The sequence below is a fragment of the Giraffa tippelskirchi genome, chromosome 12, assembly GCF_054371585.1.
Source record: "Giraffa tippelskirchi isolate mGirTip1 chromosome 12, T2T-mGirTip1v1.2.pri, whole genome shotgun sequence".
Taxonomy (NCBI): Eukaryota; Metazoa; Chordata; class Mammalia; order Artiodactyla; family Giraffidae; genus Giraffa; species Giraffa tippelskirchi.
The window spans coordinates 12870712-12892000 of NC_137286.1; the positions used below are offsets into that span (position 1 = coordinate 12870712).

The window sequence follows — 21289 nt, forward strand, 5'->3', positions numbered from 1 at the left end:
TCAGTCAAAACTCCATTTGGCATATTACAATTTTTATACAGTTATCTTCCTGGGTAGTTAGATTTTCACTGGCCTCTCTTTGCCAAGGCTAAAACCAAGGCCTCTTTGAATACATTATTTCCTTCTGAGACTAATGGGCTAATTAATAATCTATAAGGCTTACTGTGAAGATAAGATTAATAAATCAAAACTTTCTTTCAGCTGTGTTGTGTAGGCCAGTACAGGTTACCTGATTCACGGTGCATTAGCCCAATCCAGCCATACACAATCAGTTTCAAAAGATTCTTCCAACAGGTCTTCTAAGGAAACTAAACAGTGCATAGACTGCTGCAGCTTTTATTTTCTCATCTCTTGGGGCTTGATAATCACAAGCAGAACCTGAAGAAGTTGCCTGTGCCAAACTACCTGATAATGTAGTATCTCCTAATGGTAAACTGATGTTTAACTGAGCATTTTGTTGCCTTAGTTGATGTATGAGTGGAATTCTTTTCCTCATACTAATCAAAACATTATCTCTGCTTTAACTATGATAATCATGTTTGTTTTTGAAATAAAAATGTTACTTTGGGATGTTATAGACACCTTGGATTCATTTGGTAGAGTACAATCATTGGTAATCTTAAACTATTATAACTTCTAACATTATGAATATATTAAAGGGTCAGTATGATTATTTCACAGTGCTTTCTCTAAAATACGGATTATAAATATAGGTAGAAATCAGCCATCTTAAAGCAAGACAGATTGCGCTACAGGATCAGTTGTTGAAGCTGCAGTCCGCTGCTCAGTCAGTGAATTCAGGAGCTGGTGGTGTACCAGCAACTACTGCATCTTCGTCATTTGGTTATGGTTTAAGTCATCATGCTTCAGGTTTCCATGACGATGACATGGATTTTGGTGACATCATTTCATCACAACGAGAAATAAATAGATTGTCAAATGAAGTTTCAAGACTTGAGTCTGAAGTTGGCCATTGGAGACATATTGCTCAGGTAGGTAGAATTTTCATGAATTTCTGAAAACTGAGTGAGTAAAAATGTTCACGCTCTATATAGACGTTTTGGTATCAGAAAGAACCCTGGACTAGGAAATCAGAAAATCTGTATTCTAATTCTAGTTCTGCCAGTGACTTTTTAAATTGGTTTTAGTCAGGTCATCTTTCTCTGAGCCTCAGTTTCCCCTTCTGTATAATATTTGAAAGAAATTGTTTTTTTAAATTTAAAGCAAGAGAACTTTTAAGATAAAAGTTGCAAGTTCAGCCCTTAAAAGAGATAAGAACAGAGTTGCTGTGGTGGAACTCGCACCTTTCCCCCTGGAGTCCCGAGGCTTCCCCGGTGGGACTCAGGGCTCCACGGCGCTAGATTTGAAACTGCTGGCGTAGATGGTGGTGTGAGGTTCTTGTTTGCATTGCTGTTAGTTGCTCAGTTGTGTCTGACTCTTTGCAACCCAATGGACTGTAGCCCATCAGGTTCCTCTGTCCATGGGATTTCCCAGGCAATAATACCGGAGTGGGTAGCCATTCCCTCCTCCAGAGGATCTTCCTGACCCAGGGATCAAACTTGGGTCTCCTGCATTGCGGGCAGATTCTTGACCTTCTCAGCCACCATTAATTATATGTTAAATGAAAAAAATCTGATAATTGATTGGTATTACAAGACACAAACTATTTTGTGTTTTTTCCTCAAATATTAGAATAGATATTAAGTCTTTTCTATTTGGACTGTAAACTTTCTTCCAAGAATCCCTTTTTTGTCTTGTATATCAGATTTTATGTATTATTGAGGTAGCCAGTGTACTCGAGACCTGAAATAAACTGAAATATTGCTCATACAGACTTTATTTTATCATTGTGGAGAAAAATAAAGTATATAAGAGATTATTTTCTATCTTTTTGTGAGTGTCATCTTGTTACATAAAGGAGAAAGCCTCCCAATTAAAATGGTCTCCTTCCTTCCCAAGTTGCTGGATATTCCCAGTCCCCAAGATAAACCTTAGAGAGGATGGTCTGTTAGTCCATCTTATTCCTAAACGATGATAGTTCCTAACTTTATATGTGTAAGAATAACCTGAGAAGTTTGGTGATATTGTAGCTCCACTGTTACTAACCAGAATTTCAAGGTTAGTATTTTGTAGGCTGTTTTAGGGTGATGGAAAATATAGTTAAATAAGTACTCAGGTGATACTGATGATCTGAGGAATACATTCTAAGAAACATTGCCAAGGTAAGAGTTCATGTGGAAAAGATGAATTTTTGGTATATTTACTTCAGCATATCTTGAATGCCTTCTGTAAGACAGACCTGTACTGGGGTATTATGGTGAAAAAGGTATAATTGGGTCCATTTCAGGGGGCTTAACTTTCTGGTAAGGTATAATAAAAATTAATATTTGTATCATACTTTAATTTTTATATTTCCCTTTATACTAGTCCAGTACATTGTCTTTAATAACTACGTGAGGTATTTATTACCTGTTTTGCAGATAAGCGAAGTAAAGGTTTAAGTAGTACACTCATTGTCACAGTGATTTAAATTGTGCTTTAAACACACATCTATCAACTCCAAGCCCTGTATTCTTTCTAACGTATTGTGTTCCTTCTTTTAATCAGAGAGCAACTTTTGGTTCCTTAGCATGCTGTGGTAAATGTTAATAAAGATAAGTGAGCAATACACAGCTTTGAATGAAAAGAAAATCATCCAAAAACCAATATATTGATATTAGCATTATTAGTAGTATTAATATTAGCATTAATATTGGATAACATTCCATTTTAGAAATTACCTTTTAGGAAGCTGCTTGATTATCATCAAATTTAAATTTTGTTAAGCAAAGAAAAATATTTTGCGGTGTTTTCTTCCTTATTTTGTAAAGGTATTGTCTTCCTTAATTAGTTAACAGACTCTTGAATAGTATTATTAATTTACTGTGTATTATTACTCACTGTCCGACTAGGTTCTTTAAAAGGTGCTTGGCAACCTTTAATAAGAATTTGAGAAACGCCCCCCATTTTTTCTTACTTACATTCCTTTTCCTATTTTTACTAAATGTAGTTGGTTTACAGTGTATTAGTTTCAATGTAATTAGTTTCAATTACAGTGTATTAGGTGTACAACATAGTGATTCATTATTTTTATAGATTATACTCCTTTAAAGTTACTGTTAAATATTGGCTGTATTCCCTGTGCAAATGCCCCTTTTTTAAAAAAAGTATCTTTTATTAAAGTTAGTTATTGACATTCTCTTTTATAAGAAAATCAGTACAGTTACTTTCTAATTCTGTGTTTCTGATCTAGACTTCTAAAGCACAAGGATCCGATAGCTCTGATCAAAGTGAAATCTGCAAACTGCAAAATATCATTAAGGTAAGGTGGATTGTTGAAACAATGGCTGTTATACATCTAAAATTTGCTTATTAAAAGTATAAGCCTATTAATAAAAGACTCATTTATAAAAGTATTTTATAGATTATGATATTCTCCTTTTTTGCTGTTTTTATATCTTCTCTATTCTTTATGACACTTAAGAATATAAAAATATCTCTTTCCAAGGTCATTTGGTTTTGAACATTTATTTATTAGGTAGTTTATGTTTCATAAGTCTATTTTCTATTGTGTATCTTGTAAAACTGTTCATTAAAACAGTTCCAGGGTTACTGAAATTTCAAGGATTAAGGTTAAAGAACACTGACAGAATATAATGTTAATGTTATTTATTGTAAATAGTTATTTTCCCTTCATGGTGGAACTTTACTAGTTTGTATCAGTCATTTCCTTAAGAGAAGTTTGATTTACGTATACTTATCATGGCAATGAATTGTTTTTAATATGTAAATTATTGTCATGTATAGAATTTAATTTCTCTGTGGATGAATTCCTCATTCAGACCTGAGTTCGAATCCTGGCTGTACTAGTTACCAGCTTTGGTCAAATTACTTAACCTTTACAAGCTTCTGATTTATTGTCAGTAAAGTGGATATTATGATAATACCTCCCTTGAAAGATTGTTTTTGAAGTTTAAATGTAAAGTCCCTTGTCAAGTACTGGCACATAAGTAAGTGCGAAAGACTAAAGAATAGCTTCACTTGTCTTCTCAGGAAATCGAGGTTAATTTACAGATTAAGATTCTTGGCTATAAGCAAAAAAACCCCTGTCTCTAGCTAAGTAAAGCATACGAAAATTTATTGGAAGACGTCAGGAATAGTCTCTCCACAGGATTGAAGGAAAAATGGAGCATTTTAGTCTCAGGAAGGATAGAAATTGGACCAGCATGAGACATCTAGGAAGTGGGACACAGTGGACAGGCTCTCCAGGGTACAGCTATTATAATGCTTCTGGTCTAATCGGTTTCCTCCTTTGAAAGATGCAGCTCAAGATTCAGGTTCCTAGGACAGAGAGAGTGGTATCAACTAGGATAGCGAGACATCTTGGTCGATAGTTTAGGGGTCCCATCAAGACTGAGAGAAGGAAAGGCTGAGCAAAAAAACAGCTGTAATAGGACAACAACAGGAACAGATTGGCCAGAGGTGGACACTGATATTGGTGGACTATGTCATTAGCAGGAGAAATTCATGGTCACAGATACTAATGAAAAAAAGATGTTGCTTGCTTTTTGTTTCAGTTGTTTCTTCCTGGTGCTCCCTTATTAAAAGTAGAAAAACTTTCTAAGGCCCAAGAAAGGAAATGGTGGAGTCTTTTAAAATTATCCAAATTTGAAGCCTGTGTTTAAACTTTTTTCTGCCTTAACATGTTCAGAGAATTATTTTTAATAATATGGACTTTTGGACAACAATGAAATAGCTTAAACTTATTTATTATAAATAAATTTGGTAACTTTGTTCAATTTTTTTAAGGAACTTAAACAGAATCGAAGTCAGGAAATTGATAACCATCAACATGAAATGTCAGTATTGCAGAATGCACATCAGCAGAAATTGACAGAAATAACTCGTCGGCATCGAGAAGAATTAAGTGACTATGAAGATCGGATTGAAGAACTGGAAAATCTTTTACAACAAGGTTATTAATTTTGTTATTTTAATGTATTAAATGACAAACCTAGCTGATATAAACTTGGTCTAAGTTCTAAAGAATGAATAAATGATTAGTTCTTCTCATCTGCTGGAAATTTGCAGTGGTACCACTATTAAGATTCCGCAAAAATGAAAAAGTCCTTTTGCCTTTGTGGTAAATAGTTATAACAGAGATTTCTTTGCATTGTTTGGTGTGTTTTCACTTTTTTTCAGACTCAGATACAAAGGCTTTCAGTATTTGATTTCAAATAATATTTTTCCTGGGGCTTCCCTGGTAGCTCAGCTGGTAAAGAATCCTCCTGCAGTGTCAGAGACCCCGGTTTGATTCCGGGGTTGGGAAGTTCCCCTGGAGAAGGGGTAGACTACCTACTCCAGTATTCTTGGGCTTCCCTGGTGGCTCAGCTGGTAAAGAATCTGCCTGCAATGCCGGAGACCTGGGTTCGATCCCTGGGTTGGGAAGATCTCCTGGAGGAGGTCATGGCAACCCGCTCCAGTATTCTTACCTGGAGAATTCCCTTGGACGGAGGAGCCTGGTGGGCTACAGTCCATGGGGTTTCAAAGAGTTGGATACTACTGAGCTACTAAACACAGCACAATATCTTTCCTCTATTTAAAAATGCTTTGTTTATTATAGTAATTTAACTTTTTTTTTTTTTTAAGGACCCTCTTCTTTTAGAGCAGTTTTAAGTTTATAACAAAATTGAGGAGGTACAGAGATCTTGGTTATACCCCTTCCCCCCACATGCATGGCCTCCCCCACTGTCTACGTTACTCATTAAAATAGTACATTTTTTACCAAGGCACATCATAGTCACTCACAGTCCATATTTATCTTAGGATTTACATTTGGTGGTGTACATTCTATGGATTTGGACCAATGTATATCATTGTATCATACAGAGTATTTTCACTTCTCTAAAAATCCTCCGTGCTCTTCCTGTTCATGCCCCTATCCCAACCTTACAAAACCATTCTTCTTTTTATTTTCTTCATTGTTTGCCTTTTCCAGAATTGTCACAAAGTTGGAGCCATATAATAGGTAGCCTTTTCAGATGGACTTCTTTCGCTTAGTAATATACATTTGAATTTCCTCCAAGTTTTTTTAAATAATTTTTTATTGAGGTATAGTTGATGTACTGTATTATAAATTTCAGGTGTACGTTTCCTTCATGTTTTTCTGGCTTGATAGTTCATTTCTTTTTAGCACTGAATAATATTCTGTTGGTTGGATATGCCACAGATTTTAATCATTTGCCTACTGAGCAACTGAATCGACTTAGCTTGCATGCATGCTGAACGATATCTTGGTGGTTTTCAAGTTTTGGCAGTTACAAGTAAAGCTGCTATAAACATTGCTATTCAGGTTTTTGTGTGGATGTAAGTTTTCAACCCCTTTGGGTGAGTATGAAGGATTATGATGGCTGGATCATATGATAAGAATATTGTATTTCTTAGTTTTGTAAGAAATCATTAAGCTCTTCTAGACTGGCTGTACCATTTTGCATTCCCACACAAGCCGTAAATGAGAGTCCCTATGGCTCTGCATACTTAAGAGCATTTGGTGATGTTATTCTTCTGATTTTGGCCATTCTAATAGGAGTAGTATTACCTCACTGTTATTTTAACTTTTCTTTTTAAGATTTTCAAGTTCTGAAGTCTGTTGAATCTTTAGTTGTATATAGCAGGCTATTTGTCTCTTGGTACTTGACATTTGATGTGTCCCTGATTTTATGTTTATGTCCTAGGTGGCCCAAGAATTGCAGTAACTGATCACTCTAAAACCCAAGAGATGCAAAACACTATTCAAGTTCTACAGGCTGAAAAAGTAGAGTCTACAAAAAAAATTGAAGAACTTGAGAATAAAATAAAAGACATAAGTAAAAAACTGTCTTCTGCAGAAAATGACAGAGATGTTTTGAGGAGGGAACATGAAAGACTAAATGTGGAAAACAGACAAATACTTGAAGAATGTGAAAGTTTGAAACTGGAATGTAGTAAATTGCAGCCTTATTCTGTGAAGCAGAGTGACACGATGACAGAAAAGGAAAGGATTCCACAGAGTTTATCAGTAGAAGAAGTGTTCAGACTGCAACAAGCACTGTCTGGTATCAAATGTTTGGAACTTATTTCTGATTGGCATTTCATTTCATACTAGTTGTTTTTAGAGGCAAACACTTGAATGATCACACACTATGGAAATTAAGTATTAATGGAAATGACTGTGGAATTTGAATAGAGTTGTTTGCTTTGGATTCAGTGCTGTAATTAATAGATCACAAACAGGATATTTCTACTTAAAAGGGTTAAGAATTGGCTAGGTTTCTTGCCTTCCTCATCTTTTAAGTTTTTACATGGAACTTGTTGACTTAGGGGGCTTCCTAGGTGGTGCAGTGATAAAGAATCTGTCTGCCAGTGCAGGAGATGCTAGAAATGCAGGTTCAATCCCTGGTTGGGATGATCCCCTGGAGTAGTAAATGGCAACCCACTCTAGTATTTTCTGGAAAATTCCATGCAGAGGAGCCTGGTGGGCTGCAGTCCATGGGGTCACAGAGTTGGACAGGACTGAGGGCACACACACCATTGACTTTGGAGCCTGTGTAGATTTCTTGGAAATGTTTATGTAGACATTTGTTGGGAGGAAGTTACTAAACACTTCCTATAACTCATCAGGGTCCAGACCTTCCAGTTAAGAGAATGCAGCCTACCTTCTTCAAAAGTCTGTATTACCTTTCAAAATGATCTGTGTCTAAGCAGACCTCAGAATGCTAAGAGCCATAGGTATTCCACCACTTACCATGCTCATGATTATATTTAGTTACATACCAGTGTTCTGGATTTCCCTGGTGCTCAGATGGTAAAGAATCTGCCTGGAATGCAGGAGACTCAGTTTCGATCCCTGGGTCAGGAAAACTGCCCGGAGAAAGGAATGGCAACCCACTACCGGTATTCTTGCCTGGAGAATTCCACGGACAGAGGAGCCTGGCAGGCTACAGTCCATGGGGTTTCAAAGAGTCGGACATGACTGAGTGACTAACACACATACACACCGCCCCCCCCCATTGTTCTAGGTTATAAAAAGTAAATATGAATGAAATAGGCAAAACACCCATATTTGTTTATGCCAGAAAACACAACAGGAGGTCTTCCACTGAAAGATGCATTTTGTTTTTCTTTCTCCTCACAGTATGAGCTGTCAGTTTATAAACTCCTTCGTTCCTGCTCTGGTGGTTTCTAGCCCTTGTTTGCTTGCAACCCTCCTCCTCCACCCCCCACCTGCCACGCCCCTTCTGTATTCCTTATTTAGTTTATCATGAGCTCCTGACCTGGAGCAAGGTTACGATTAAAGTAGAGTGACCCTCCTCCCATCTTCCTTTCCCTACTTTGATAAGTAGCAGTTACCATTCTCTCAAAAGAGAAAACTAGAAGTCATCACCATGCAAGGCCTGAAGGTTCTATTTCTTTGACCTCCCTCTGCTCAGTGCTCTTTCAGGATTGTGTCCCAGAGGAGCTCTAGGGTTTCTCACAGGTGCCTCAGTCTCAGGACAGCCGTGAAGGCAAAGGGAAGGCTGTGTGGTGGGGTTCTGGACTTCTTTCGCCTTTGACTTCCAAGTAGCAGCTCTGTTCTTCTCAAAATGAATTTATTTTTTAATATATTGGGTGAGGTATATGAGTTTTTTTGCTTTAAAAACTTGCTGCTCTAGTCTTTTCCCTTTTTTTCCGTTTCCACTGCCAGTGAATAACTTCAGTCAATCACAGTTTCTTTTTGCCTTTTTAACTATAGCAGTCTCTTGTGCTCAGTCGCTTAGTCACGTCCAACTCTTTGCGACCCCATGGACTGTAGCCCGCCAGACTCCTCTGTCCATGGAATTTTTCAGGCAAGAATAATGGAGCAGGTTGCTATTTCCTACTTCAGGGGATCTTCCCCATCCAGGGATTGAACCTACATCTCCTGTGTCTCCTGCATTGGCAGGAGGGTTCTTTATGACTGCACCACCTGGGAAGCAGTCTCGATAGAGCAGAATAGCATAGTGGTTAAGAACATGACTAGGTTGGAATCCAGCTCCATCACTAACTAACTGACCTTGGGCAAGTTAATTTACATCCCTATACTTTGGTTTTTTCATCTATATGGTTGGGATAATCCTATTGCATTCATGTTGGTGGTAGTAGGATTTTATGAGTTACTAGGTGTAAAATTCTCTCTAGAACAGTGTCTTGCCCATAATAAGCATTATAAACTTGTTATCTGTTATTCTGTGGTCTCCGTGATCCTTCTTCAATTAATATATTTTCTTTCTGCTCCCGGAATGATTTTTCAGAAATGTAAAGTAGGTCAGTCCCCTGATTTGGGTATTTTGTGGCTCCCTGTGAACTTCAGTGTACAGTCTAAACATCTTAGTTGGAGATATGATCTCTTTCATGATCTGGTCTTTGTCTGCCTCTGCAGTTTCACCTGTTTCCATTCTAACATTCTAAATTTTAGCCGTGTTGAACTCTGTGTATTGCTCTGTAAGCCAGCAATGTTACGTTTGAACTCGGTTGCCTTTGCCTCTGCTGCTTTTTCTGTGTGGATTGTCTCCATTTCTTTTCAATAACTCTTTGTTGTTGTTGTTCAGTCCCTCAGTCATGTCCACCTCTTTGTGACAACCGGTACTGCAGCACGCCAGGCTTCCCTGTCTTTCACTATCTCCCAGTGTTTGCACAAACTCATGTCCATTGAGTCGGTGATGCCATCCATCCATCTCATCCTCTGTCGTCCCCTTCTCCTCCTATCTTCAGTCTTAGCCAGTGAGGCGGTTCTTTGCATCTAGTGGCCAAAGTATTGTAGCTTCAGCTTCAGCATCAGTCCTTCCAATGAATAATCAGGACTGATTTCCTTTAGGACTGACTGGTTGGATCTCCTTGCAGTCCAAGGAACTCTCAAGAGTCTTCTCCAGCACCACATTTCAAAAGCTTCAAATTTTCGGTGCTCAGCCTTCCTTATGGTCCAACTCTCACATCCATACATGACTTGGAAAAACCATAGCTTTTACTATACAGACCTTTGTCAGCAAAGTGATGTCTCTGCTTTTTAATATGCTGTCTAGGTTTGTCACAACTTTTCTTCCAAAAAGCAAAAGAGTCTTTTAATATCCTGGGCTCAGTCACTGTCCACAGTGATTTTGGAGCCCAGGAAAATTCTAATCTTAGTTCTTATACTATATTCCTGCTGCACAGGCTAATCAATTCATTGTGAAATGTAGTTGTTAATGTTTTTGATCAAGGCAGTAACTTATGACTCATCCAGAATACAATTATAATTCTTTCTTATACTATTCCGTAGAATTTTCTTTTAACATAATTTCTGACTGGCATTTATTTTGTGATTTCTTTGGTACAGTCAAAATAAAAATACAAAATAACAAAACTATATTTCACTGTTGGGCTTGCTCATTATGCTTATAAATAACATTTTGATTGGATTTCATTCTGACTTTAATATTGGATATAATTATTAAGTTATTTCCAAGAATTTTAATGTCAGATTCTTTGTTTTTTACAGATGCTGAAAATGAAATAAAGAGACTGAATAATTTAAACCAGGTAAACTTATTTTTAAGAAAGAAAGCTTTTGTCTCTGGTTTACCAAGAGAAAGTATTTTGATTATAATTACTTACTTTGTATTTTTTACAAATTCATGTGAACTTATCCTTGGAACTTTCATCTTGTAATTTTCTGTTTGCTGATTAGTAATAGAAACTTTTTACATCATAAATTGACATAATTTTAAAAGTTACGTAGTTGAAAAGTGCAAGTATATCTCTTAGAAGATTAATTTGACAGATGTTATGTATGTACAGACAGTGGTAGTAGATTTTGATTTCCCCTAAAGAATTCAAGGAGTTTTTTCCTTTTTTAATGATTACAAATTACTTTGTAAATGTATTGACATATTTTTTCAAATGTAGTAAAAGAAATCCTCTTTAAGAATGTCTATATGCTATGCTATGCTATGCTAAGTCGCTTCAGTCGTGTCCGACTCTGTGCGACCCCATTGACGGCAGCTCACCAGGCTCCGCCGTCCCTAGGATTCTCCAGGCAAGAATACTGGAGTGGGTTGCCATTTCTTTCTCCAGTGCATGAAAGGGAAAAGTGAAAGTGAAGTCGCTCAGTCGTGTCTGACTCTTAGCGACCCCATGGACTGTAGCCTACCAGGCTCCTCCGTCCATGGGATTTTCCAGGCAAGAGTACTGGAGTGGGGTGCCATTGCCTTCTCCGTAAGAATGTCTATAAAATGATTGAATTTAGATGGTCCAGTGTTGTATGCTTATAATTTTTATATATTGCCAAAGAGTAGAAATGCACAGTTGTATCACTTGCCTGCTTTTTTGTAAACTTGAAATTTCTTATTTGAAAACATACTCTTTTAACATTTTTCTAGGATAATAATCTCGCTGAAGACAATCTGAAACTTAAAATGCATGTCCAGGTTTTAGAAAAAGAGAATTCATTATTAAATCAAGAAAAGGTGGGTACAATAAAAATGGGGGCAGAAATAAAATTTTAGATCATAACCAAGGGCCACTTTTTAATTAGATTGGTATATTCAGTTCTCAGGAGTCCTGAGGATAAAGCTGATTTCATTGATGCTTGTCAAACCAGGATGAAGTACTTGGGCAAGGTTCAGGATATGAGAGGCTTTTCAGAGTTTATGTTTAGAGATAAGCCAGTAGGCACACAGATGCAGTAGGCAGAAAAAATAGGTAAAAGCTCTGTGTTGGTTTTACATGAGTCTTGACAGCAACAATATACACAGGTGGATTTAGAGTCTAGAGTGGCATACTGTATTGTCTGTATACTACTTGTATGTCCCAGAATGTGTCTGGTGGGGTAGACAGGAGTTTCTTCGTGGTGAGGGGCAAAGGGAGACATTCTCACTGGTAGAAATAAGTATACTGGTGGCAAGGATGGAATAAGATTCTGTAATGCAATGTTTGGAATGGGAAAAGGTAACATTTTAATGCTTTTACCACTTGGGTGGTAAGTCTTTGGTTAAGATAGCTTCTTAAATACAGAACAATTGTAGGCTGGTATTATTTGTTATTCTTACAGGCTGATGTCTCAACTTGATTTAAAATGTTAATTTTTAAAATAGTAACACTTGTTTTCTGATATATGTATTCAGCATAATACATCCTAAAAAACTGCAGACAGTAAAACTTGAGTATCTGTCACACTTCTATTGACTGGCCTCTTCCTCCAAGCTGTTCTTTTTCTATCAGTTTCTTGTATCTCCCTCCACACTGTGTCTTTGCATATAATGGGTTTTTATATATAAATATGGATGGGCCTCCCAGGTGGTGCTGGTGGTAAAGAATCCACCTGCCAGTGCAGGAGATTCAAGAGATGTGAATTTGATCCCTGAGTCAGGAAGATCCCCTGGAGAATTGGCACCGTGCTCCGGTATTCTTGCTTGGAAAATTCCATGGACAGAGGAGCTTGGCGAACTACAGCCCATGTGGTTGCAAACAGTCAGACACAGCTGAACACACACATCATTTTTTTAAAGCCCAAAGATTAGCATATTATATACTGTTCATACATACCTTAACATTATATTTTCACTATCCTTGCACATTTAGTATAATATATAGATAGTGTTTCTCAAAGGGACACTGTTGCCATTCAGGTGGGAGAATTAGTTGTGTGCACTGTCCTCTGACTTGTAGCTTCCTTGCCCCCACTTTTCTACCCACTAAATGCCAGCAGTGTCTTCCAGTCATTTTTAATTATTGTGTATGTTTCCTCTGTTCTTCTCTTCTTCCACTGCATTCTACTCATTCAGTTATTCCTTTCTGTAACTGGTGGCCTAGGTGTATTTTGTAGTTTTCAAATCTCTTACATGTGTTTGATAGGGCCTGTAACCTTCTTGTGATAATTTTGGATTCTATAACTATTCCTGATAGCTATTTCTCCTTTCTTTTAATGTTACATAATCCATTGAAAATTTTGATTGAATTGTGTCTGCTATGGGTCAAGGCTGTGTATTGTCACCCTGCTTTTTTAACCTATATGCAGAGTACATCATGCCAAATGCCGGGCTGGATGAAGCACAAGCTGGAATCAAGGTTGCCAGGAGAAATATCAATAACCTCAAATATGCAGATGATACCATACTTAGGACAGAAAGCAAAGAGGAACTAAAGAGCTTCTTCATGCAGGTGAAAGAGAAGAGTGAAAAAGCTGCCTTAAAACTCAACATTCAAAAACTAAGATCATGGCATCTGGTCACTTCATGGCAAACAGATGGGGAAACAATGGAAACAATGACAGACTTCCTTTTCTTGGACTCCAAAATCACTGCAGATGGTGACTGCAGTCATGAAATTAAAAGACGCTTGTCCTTTGAAGAAAAGCTGTGACAAACCTAGATAGTATATTAAAAAGCAGAGATTATTACTTTGCCAACAAAAGTCCATCTAGTCAAAGCTATGGGTTTTCCATTAGTCATATATGGATGTGAGAGTTGGACCATAAAGAAGGCTGAGCACCAAAGAATTGATGTTTTTAAACTGTGGTGTTGGAGAAGACTCTTGAGAGTCCCTTGGACTGCAAGATCAAACCAGTCCATCCTAAAGGAAATCAACCCTGAATGTTCACTGGAAGGACTGAAGCTCCAGCTCCAGTACTTTGGCCACATGATACGAAGAGCTGACTCCTTAGAAAAGACACAGATGCTGTGAAAGATTGAAGGCAGGAGGAGAAGGGGACAATAGGACAAGATGGATGGCATCACCAACTCAATGGACATGAGTTGGAGCAAGCTCTGGAAAATGATGAAAGATAGAGAAGCCTGGAGTGCTGCAGTCCATGGGGTGGCAAAAGAGATGTCTGAGCGACTGAACAACAACAGTGGGTCTGCTCACTGGTTAAGAAGGCAAAAATACCTGTAAAGTCATGTACATTTTTAAGATGCACATGACAAAAAATTTTATGGTTCTCGTCTTAGAATTTTTTTTTCTTGGCCGCACCTCGTGGCCTATATGATATTAGTTCCCCAACCAGGGATTGAACCCATGCCCTCTTCAATGGGTGTGCTGAGTCTTAACCACTGGACTGCCAGGGAAGTTCTTTTTGTGGTTCTTCTAATTGAACAGATAGCTTTAGAAAGGCATAAGAGAATGCTGTTTCCATCTTTCAATTGTAGTTCAGGAGAAACTTTTGAATTGGAGGAGAATGAAATTGTAAGGCAAATGTTCTAATATAGTTTTCATCGGTCTCTTTTGTAAGATATATATTAGACTATAGGAGTTTGAGATTCTTATTTACTTTAAAAAGGATTCCATAGAAGTTTGCTTTTAGAAATCTCTGTCAAGGTTCTCTGGTGGCTTAGTGGTAAAGAATCTGCCTGCCAATGCAAGAGACATGGGTTCGATCCCTGATAAAGGAATATCCCACATGCGTCAGAGCAGCTGAGCCCATGCACCATTATTGAGCTTGTGTTCTAGAGCCTGGGAGCTGCAGCTACTGAAGCCCCAGTGCCCAAGAGCCCTTCCTGCCCAACAAGAGAAGCCACCACAATGAGAAGCCTACACCCTGCAATGAAGAGTTGCCCCTGATTTGCATAACTAAAGAAGTGCCCCTGCAGCAACGAATACCCACTACAGCCAAAAATAAAACTATGAAAAAAAAAAACTTCTGTCAATGAAAGACGTCTTTACAATGAAAGTTTGTCACAAACATCATATTCAGTGATTGAAATAATGTTGAAGCATAGGAACTGTCCCATGTCGGGGATTTTTGAGGAGAAGCATTAAATACAAATAGGACAGAGCATAAAATATACTTAAAAAAATCATACACAGGTTTATCTTTAGGAATGTTAGGTTTGAGAGAGGGGAACCTAGTCTGTGCTTAGGTGAGATGATGAAGGAAAAGAGGGTTCTTTCTTGGGTCAAGAAAAGGTTTTATGTCCTGACAGAAACCAAGAATAAGGGAAACTACTTTTATGAGGGAAAAGAAACCTTTTATTTCTTAATTAGAGAGGACAAACTTTAGTGATTGAGTTTTGATATTTTACGTTTTTGTCTGTGGCTGTTGGTGGTGATGTTAGGGAATAGAAGTGAAGAGAGCTGGAAGGCTTGGGACATTTTGAAAAGTATGTGTGTTGTGGGAGGGAAGGAGGAGACAGAAGGGAAGTAGCCATGGAGTGGGGTTGGGAATCCTCTCAAAAAGGGAGATTTTTGTGTAAAGGAGTTGGAGCTAGAGGACAAACTTTCAGTTATTGTATCTTGTCTGGGATTATAGAAATGGTTTGGTTGAAGCTGCAAATAAAATTGTAAATGAATGAAGGCTGTGTCTTGTTGAATTTCATGTATTACTACTGCGATACTATTCAGTAATGTTTCTAACAGAGAACATCTAAAAATAGATTCCCAAACTTTGCTTATATATGTATATTTTTAATCTTTTGGTGTCTCTTCTTCCAATTGACAGTATGTGGTGTTTTTTCTTCTTTTATCATTTAAGGAAGAACTTCACATGTCACTTTCAAAACTGAACAATGAGTATGAAGTAGTTAAAAATACAGCTGCAAGGGATATGGATTTGGATTCAGAATTATGTGATTTAAGAAGAAATTTGGAGGCAAAGGAACAAGAACTCAATCAGAGCATTACTGAAAAGGAAATACTAATAGCTGAGTTAGAAGAATTGGATAAACAAAACCAAGAGGCTACAAAGGTAACTATATTAAAGACAGTGAAGGAGTAAATTCTACTCAGTAGACTGAACATTGGGTTAATAAGCAATATTGATGTGATTTAATTTCTGTGATTTAATCAGTATTTTAGTGATGCTCTAGTTACAGAGATTGTCAAACTTTTATTATGAAGTTTAGATAGTAACTATCTGACTTTGTATGCCATGTAGTCTCACTTGCAGCTACTCAACTCTGCTTTTGTCATGTGTAAACGAATGAGCCTGGCTTTGTTCTATTAAAGCTTTATTTACAAAAACAGGTGTGATTTGGCTTGTGGGCTATAGGTGGTTGTCTCCCTGCTTCCGTGTTTGAGTTGAAAATCACCAACATATATCATCTGTCTTCTTTGTTTTTAAGTTCTAACCTCTGCAAAAATAGATTTGCTGTAAGATAATTAGTAAATAGCTTTGTTAGGAATTTTTAAAAAGTTGCTAAGGATTAGAAATGTCTAAGGATTATTCTCCTATTATGTATGACATTTTTTAAAAAAAGTTTTAAGTATTAAAATGAGAGAATATCTAACGTTACTGTGCAAATTACTTTTTCAGCACATGATTTTGATCAAAGATCAGCTATCAAAACAACAAAACGAGGGAGATAATATCATCAGTAAACTGAAAAAAGATCTAAATGATGAAAAAACGAGAGTTCATCAGCTTGAAGACGATAAAATGAACATTACTAGAGAGTTAGATGTGCAGAAAGAAAAGTTAATTCAAAGTGAACTGGTACTAAATGATTTACATTTAAGTAAGCAGAAGCTTGAGGATAAAGTAGATGGTTTACTAGACCAGCTAAATAAATCACACACACAAAATTTAAGTATCCAGAAGGAGAACTTTGAACTTCAGGAACATATTAAACAAAAGGAGGAGGAGCTTTCTAGAGTCAGGGATGAGTTAACGCAGTCTCTTAATCAAGGCCCCTCTGACAGTAATTTTAAGGATAACTTACTTAAAGAAAGGGAAGCTGAAGTCAGAAACTTGAAGCAAAATCTTTCAGAAATAGAATGCCTCAATGAAAATTTAAAGAAAGTTGCTTTTGATCTCAAAGTGGAAAATGAAAAGTTGAATTTAGCATGTGAAGATGTTAGACATCAGTTGGAAGAGTCTCTTGCAGCTAACAGTCTGATTGCTGTGGAAAAAAATGCCGTTGTGGAGGCTGTAAAACTAGAGAAAGAACAGTTAGCAGCAGAATTGTGTCAGGCGGAAAAGAGGTTGTTGGAAGAAGCAAGCAAATGTGAGCAAACCATTGAAGAACTGTCCCATGCACGTCATTTGAGCACCTCTCCGTTACAGTTAGACCATGAACGTTTAATTAAACTCAATCAAGAGAAGGACTTTGAAATAAAAGAACTCAAAAAGAATATTGAGCAGATGGCAACTGATCATAAGGAAACTAAGAAAATTTTGTCATCTAGTTTAGAAGAGCAGAAGCAATTGACCCAACTTGTAAATGAGAAAGAAATTTTTATTGAAAAGCTTAAAGAAAGAAGTTCGGAGCTTCAGGAGGAATTAAATAAATATACTCAGGCCCTAAGAAAAAATGAAAATTTAAGGCAAACCATAGAGGAAAAAGACAGAAGTCTTGGCTCCATGAAAGAAGAAAACAGTCATCTGAAAGAAGAGCTGGAACGACTGAGGGAACAGCAGAGCCGAGCTGCACCTGTGGCTGAACCTAAAACCCTTGGTAGTATTACAGAGCTAGAATCTGAGGTAAATCAGCTGAATATAATAAAGGATAATCTTGAAGAGGAAATAAAGCATCATCAAAAGATAATTGAAGATCAAAACCAGAGTAAAATACAACTGCTTCAGTCTTTACAGGAGCAGAAGAAAGAAATGGATGAGTTTAGATACCAGCATGAGCAAATGAACACCACACACACCCAGCTGTTTTTAGAGAAAGATGAGCAAATTAAGAATTTGCAAAAGACAATTGAACAAATCAAAACCCAGTTGCACGAAGAAAGACCGGACGTTCAAACAGAGAATTCTGATATTTTTCAAGAAACAAAAGTTCGAGGCCTTAATATAGAAAATGGAAGTGAGAAGCACGATTTATCTAAAGCTGAAACTGAAAGATTAGTGAAAGGAATAAAAGAACGAGAGTTGGAGATTAAACTTCTAAATGAAAAGAATATATCTCTCACTAAACAGATTGATCAGCTGTCCAAAGATGAGGTTGGTAAACTAACTCAGATTATCCAGCAGAAAGATTTGGAGATACAAGCTCTTCATGCTCGGATTTCTTCCACTTCCTATCCCCAGGATGTCGTTTACCTTCAACAGCAGCTGCAGGCCTATGCTATGGAGCGAGAGCAGGTGTTGGCTGTCTTGAGTGAGAAGACTAGGGAGAATAGCCATCTCAAAACAGAATACCACAAGATGATGGATATAGTGGCTGCCAAGGAAGCAGCCCTCAATAAGCTGCAAGATGAAAATAAAAAACTGTTTACGAGATTTGAAAGTAGTGGCCAAGATATGTTTAGAGAAACCATTCAGAATTTATCCCGTATCATTCGAGAAAAAGACATTGAAATTGATGCGTTAGGTCAAAAATGTCAGACCTTACTGACAGTTTTACAAGCATCCAACAGTGGAAATGAGGTTGGAGGTGTTAATAGTAATCAGTTTGAGGAGCTCCTACAGGAACGAGATAAGCTAAAACAACAGGTCAAGAAAATGGAAGAGTGGAAACAGCAGGTGATGACCACGGTACAGAATATGCAGCATGAGTCTGCCCAGCTCCAGGAGGAGCTTCATCAGCTTCAGGCACAAGTTTTGGTGGACAGCAATAACAGCTCTAAGTTACAAGTGGACTACACTGGCCTGATCCAAAGCTATGAGCAGAATGAAACCAAGCTCAAAAATTTTGGTCAGGAATTAGCACAGGTTCAGCACAGCATAGGGCAGCTTTGCAATACCAAAGATCTTCTTTTAGGAAAACTTGATATTATTTCACCGCAGCTCTCCCCTGAATCATCAACTGCTTCTCAGACAGCAGAGTCTTTTAGAACAATTAAGTCTGATGTGTCGAGTGAGTCTTCTAAACAAGAAATAGAAGAGCTGAGAAGATCCCTGCAGGAAAAAGATGCGACAATTAGAACTCTCCAGGAAAACAATCACAGATTGTCTGATTCGATTGCTGCTTCCTCAGAGCTAGAAAGAAAAGAGCACGAACAGACTGATTCAGAAATTAAGCTGCTGAAGGAGAAGCAGGAGAGCTTACAAAAGTCACTGAAGGAAAAGGACCTCTTGATCAAAGCCAAAAGTGATCAGTTACTTTCTTTGAATGAAAATTTCACCAACAAAGTGAATGAAAATGAACTTTTGAGGCAAGCAGTAACAAACCTGAAGGAGAGAACATTAATTTTAGAAATGGACATCTGTAAACTAAAGGGGGAAAATGAAAGAATAGTAGAAACATCCAGGGGAAAGGAGACAGAGTATCAAGCATTACAAGAGACTAATATGAAGTTTTCTATGATGCTGAGAGAGAAAGAGTTTGAGTGCCACTCATTGAAGGAGAAGGCTCTAGCTTTTGAGCAGCTGCTGAAAGAAAAAGAGCAGGTATGTTCTGGATGGTGTGTTGTGGAAGGAGGTTTGGGGGTGGAGGAGAAATTTTAGTGTGCTACTTTACTGATGTTATCTTTAAAGGGGAAGGTGAATTTGTCCATTTAGAAATATGTACTTCAAAGCATTGTGCTTCATTCTAAATAAATTTTCCTCAGAGGTATCTGAGGAAAAGTTTTTCCCCAGATTACTAGATAGTTCCAGTGATTTGTAGTGCTAGATTAATTTTTTTATGGTCTAAGTAGACAAAAAGAGTTTAGAAGCAGTTTTCCATTAGAAAATAGAAATGTGTTACAAGAGAGAACTTTGACGTTACTGCAGTTTAATCACATTTTAGGCATATTCTGGCTTTAGAGCTTCTTGTATGTTAAAGGAAGTTCTGTGAAATTCATGCTACATCTTTGACAATGATCCGAAGTAATACCCTTTACATTGTGGTACAGTAAGTGTGTGTGGGGGGAAAACTGAAGCAAAAGTTTCAGGAATCAGAAATTAACCCTCATTACATATGATGCTCTGTTAAAAACAAGTTCTGTATGACCCATTAAGTTGACTTTTATGAATTATTCACAGCCTGGTATTTGAAAAGCATTAGCCATGAATAGTACTTTTCACATAGTGAACTCAGTAATTATTCTAATCCTAGCTGTGTCATTGATGTGACTTTGGGTGTGTTTTGACTTTATTGGTTTGTTTGCTAAGTCGCTTCAGTCGTGTCCGACTCTGTGCGACCCCATAGACGGCAGCCCACCAGGCTCCCCCGTCCCTGGGATTCTCCAGGCAAGAACACTGGAGTGGGTTGCCATTTCCTTCTCCAATGCAGGAAAGTGAAAGTGAAATCGCTCAGTCGTGTCTGACTCGTAGCGACCCCATGGACTGCAGCCTAGCAGGCTCCTCAGTCCATAGGATTCTCCAGGCAAGAGTACCGGAGTGGGGTGCCATTGCCTTCTCCGATTGGTTTGTTTATTCAACCATAAAATGAGAGATTGTATATCGGTTAAGGTATCAGTAGTTTTTGATACAGTTAAATTTTACATGCAGTTGATGTTAGATTTTGATAAGAATGTGTTGAAGACCTAGTACATCTTACTGTGATCAAAGCTATGGGCTCTTTTGGTGTAAGGCCTTTTTACTCTGATTTCTATACTTAGTAGTAGAAATTTGGAAAAGAAATGAGGCAGAACAATGGAATATTCAAAAAGTGCTTCTTGAGTGTTTACATGCTACCAGGTACAACAAAATGATTTAACTTCTTTTGCCAATTAAATTCTCTTTTAAGAATCTCAGATTAAAGCTTGGGAATGCTTGATGTAGTTTTCACTTAATAAAAAAAGTCTTAACATCATCTTCCCCTTCTTCGTCATCTAATTAAGTAAGTACACTGATGTGTTGAGGTGTGTTCCTCCTTTCAGGAGTAGCTTCTTAGCTTTTATGGTACTGGTCTGTAATCCGTATTAAAAAGACTGTCAGAGGGTAGAAGCTTTCTGTTGCTCACGAGCCAAATTTGTAACAATTAAAGAGCTTGTAAGAGTGTAATAGAGGAATGGAGGACAGTAGGTATTCATTTTTCATGTGTTTTTCCTATTGTATGATAGTTTTAGCATCTCATACAATCTATTTCATTGACATTTATAGATCCAAAGTACGCAGATTTAATTAAGGTTCACCCATCTTTCAGGCAGCTTTCCTAAGTCAGTTAAGTTGTACTTAAGTACGTATTGTATTGAAGTTAATTAGCATAAACTAACTTCTTATAATACCCCATATGATTAAAGAGTACCTTTATTATATTTTTTAATGTAATAAATAGCATTTTTCTTTAGGAAGAAAGTTGTGTTCTCAACAGGAGATCTTCAGCTCTTTAATTTTCAAGCGTTTTTACTTTCTCTAGTATGAAAAAAAATTTAACTGAAAAACTATTTGGAAAATATTGGCTCCCTTTTC

The 21289-nt window shown here is 37.4% G+C and overlaps 1 protein-coding gene across 8 annotated transcripts in view; it reads left to right on the top strand.

The window, feature by feature from the left end:
- Window positions 1–21289, top strand: part of TRIP11 (thyroid hormone receptor interactor 11) — a 67476-nt gene that overhangs the window by 14008 nt on the left and 32179 nt on the right. For 5 of the 8 annotated variants that reach the window (XM_081548159.1, XM_081548160.1, XM_081548164.1 and 2 more), the window contains 8 exons: window positions 714–992; window positions 3293–3361; window positions 4849–5014; window positions 6774–7133; window positions 10571–10611; window positions 11451–11537; window positions 15539–15751; window positions 16319–19342. In XM_081548159.1, the coding sequence (XP_081404285.1) occupies window positions 714–992; window positions 3293–3361; window positions 4849–5014; window positions 6774–7133; window positions 10571–10611; window positions 11451–11537; window positions 15539–15751; window positions 16319–19342 (4239 nt within the window). The remainder of the gene's footprint in view (window positions 1–713; window positions 993–3292; window positions 3362–4848; window positions 5015–6773; window positions 7134–10570; window positions 10612–11450; window positions 11538–15538; window positions 15752–16318; window positions 19343–21289) is intronic. The other 3 variants (XM_081548165.1, XM_081548166.1, XM_081548161.1) reach the window with 2 other exon arrangements.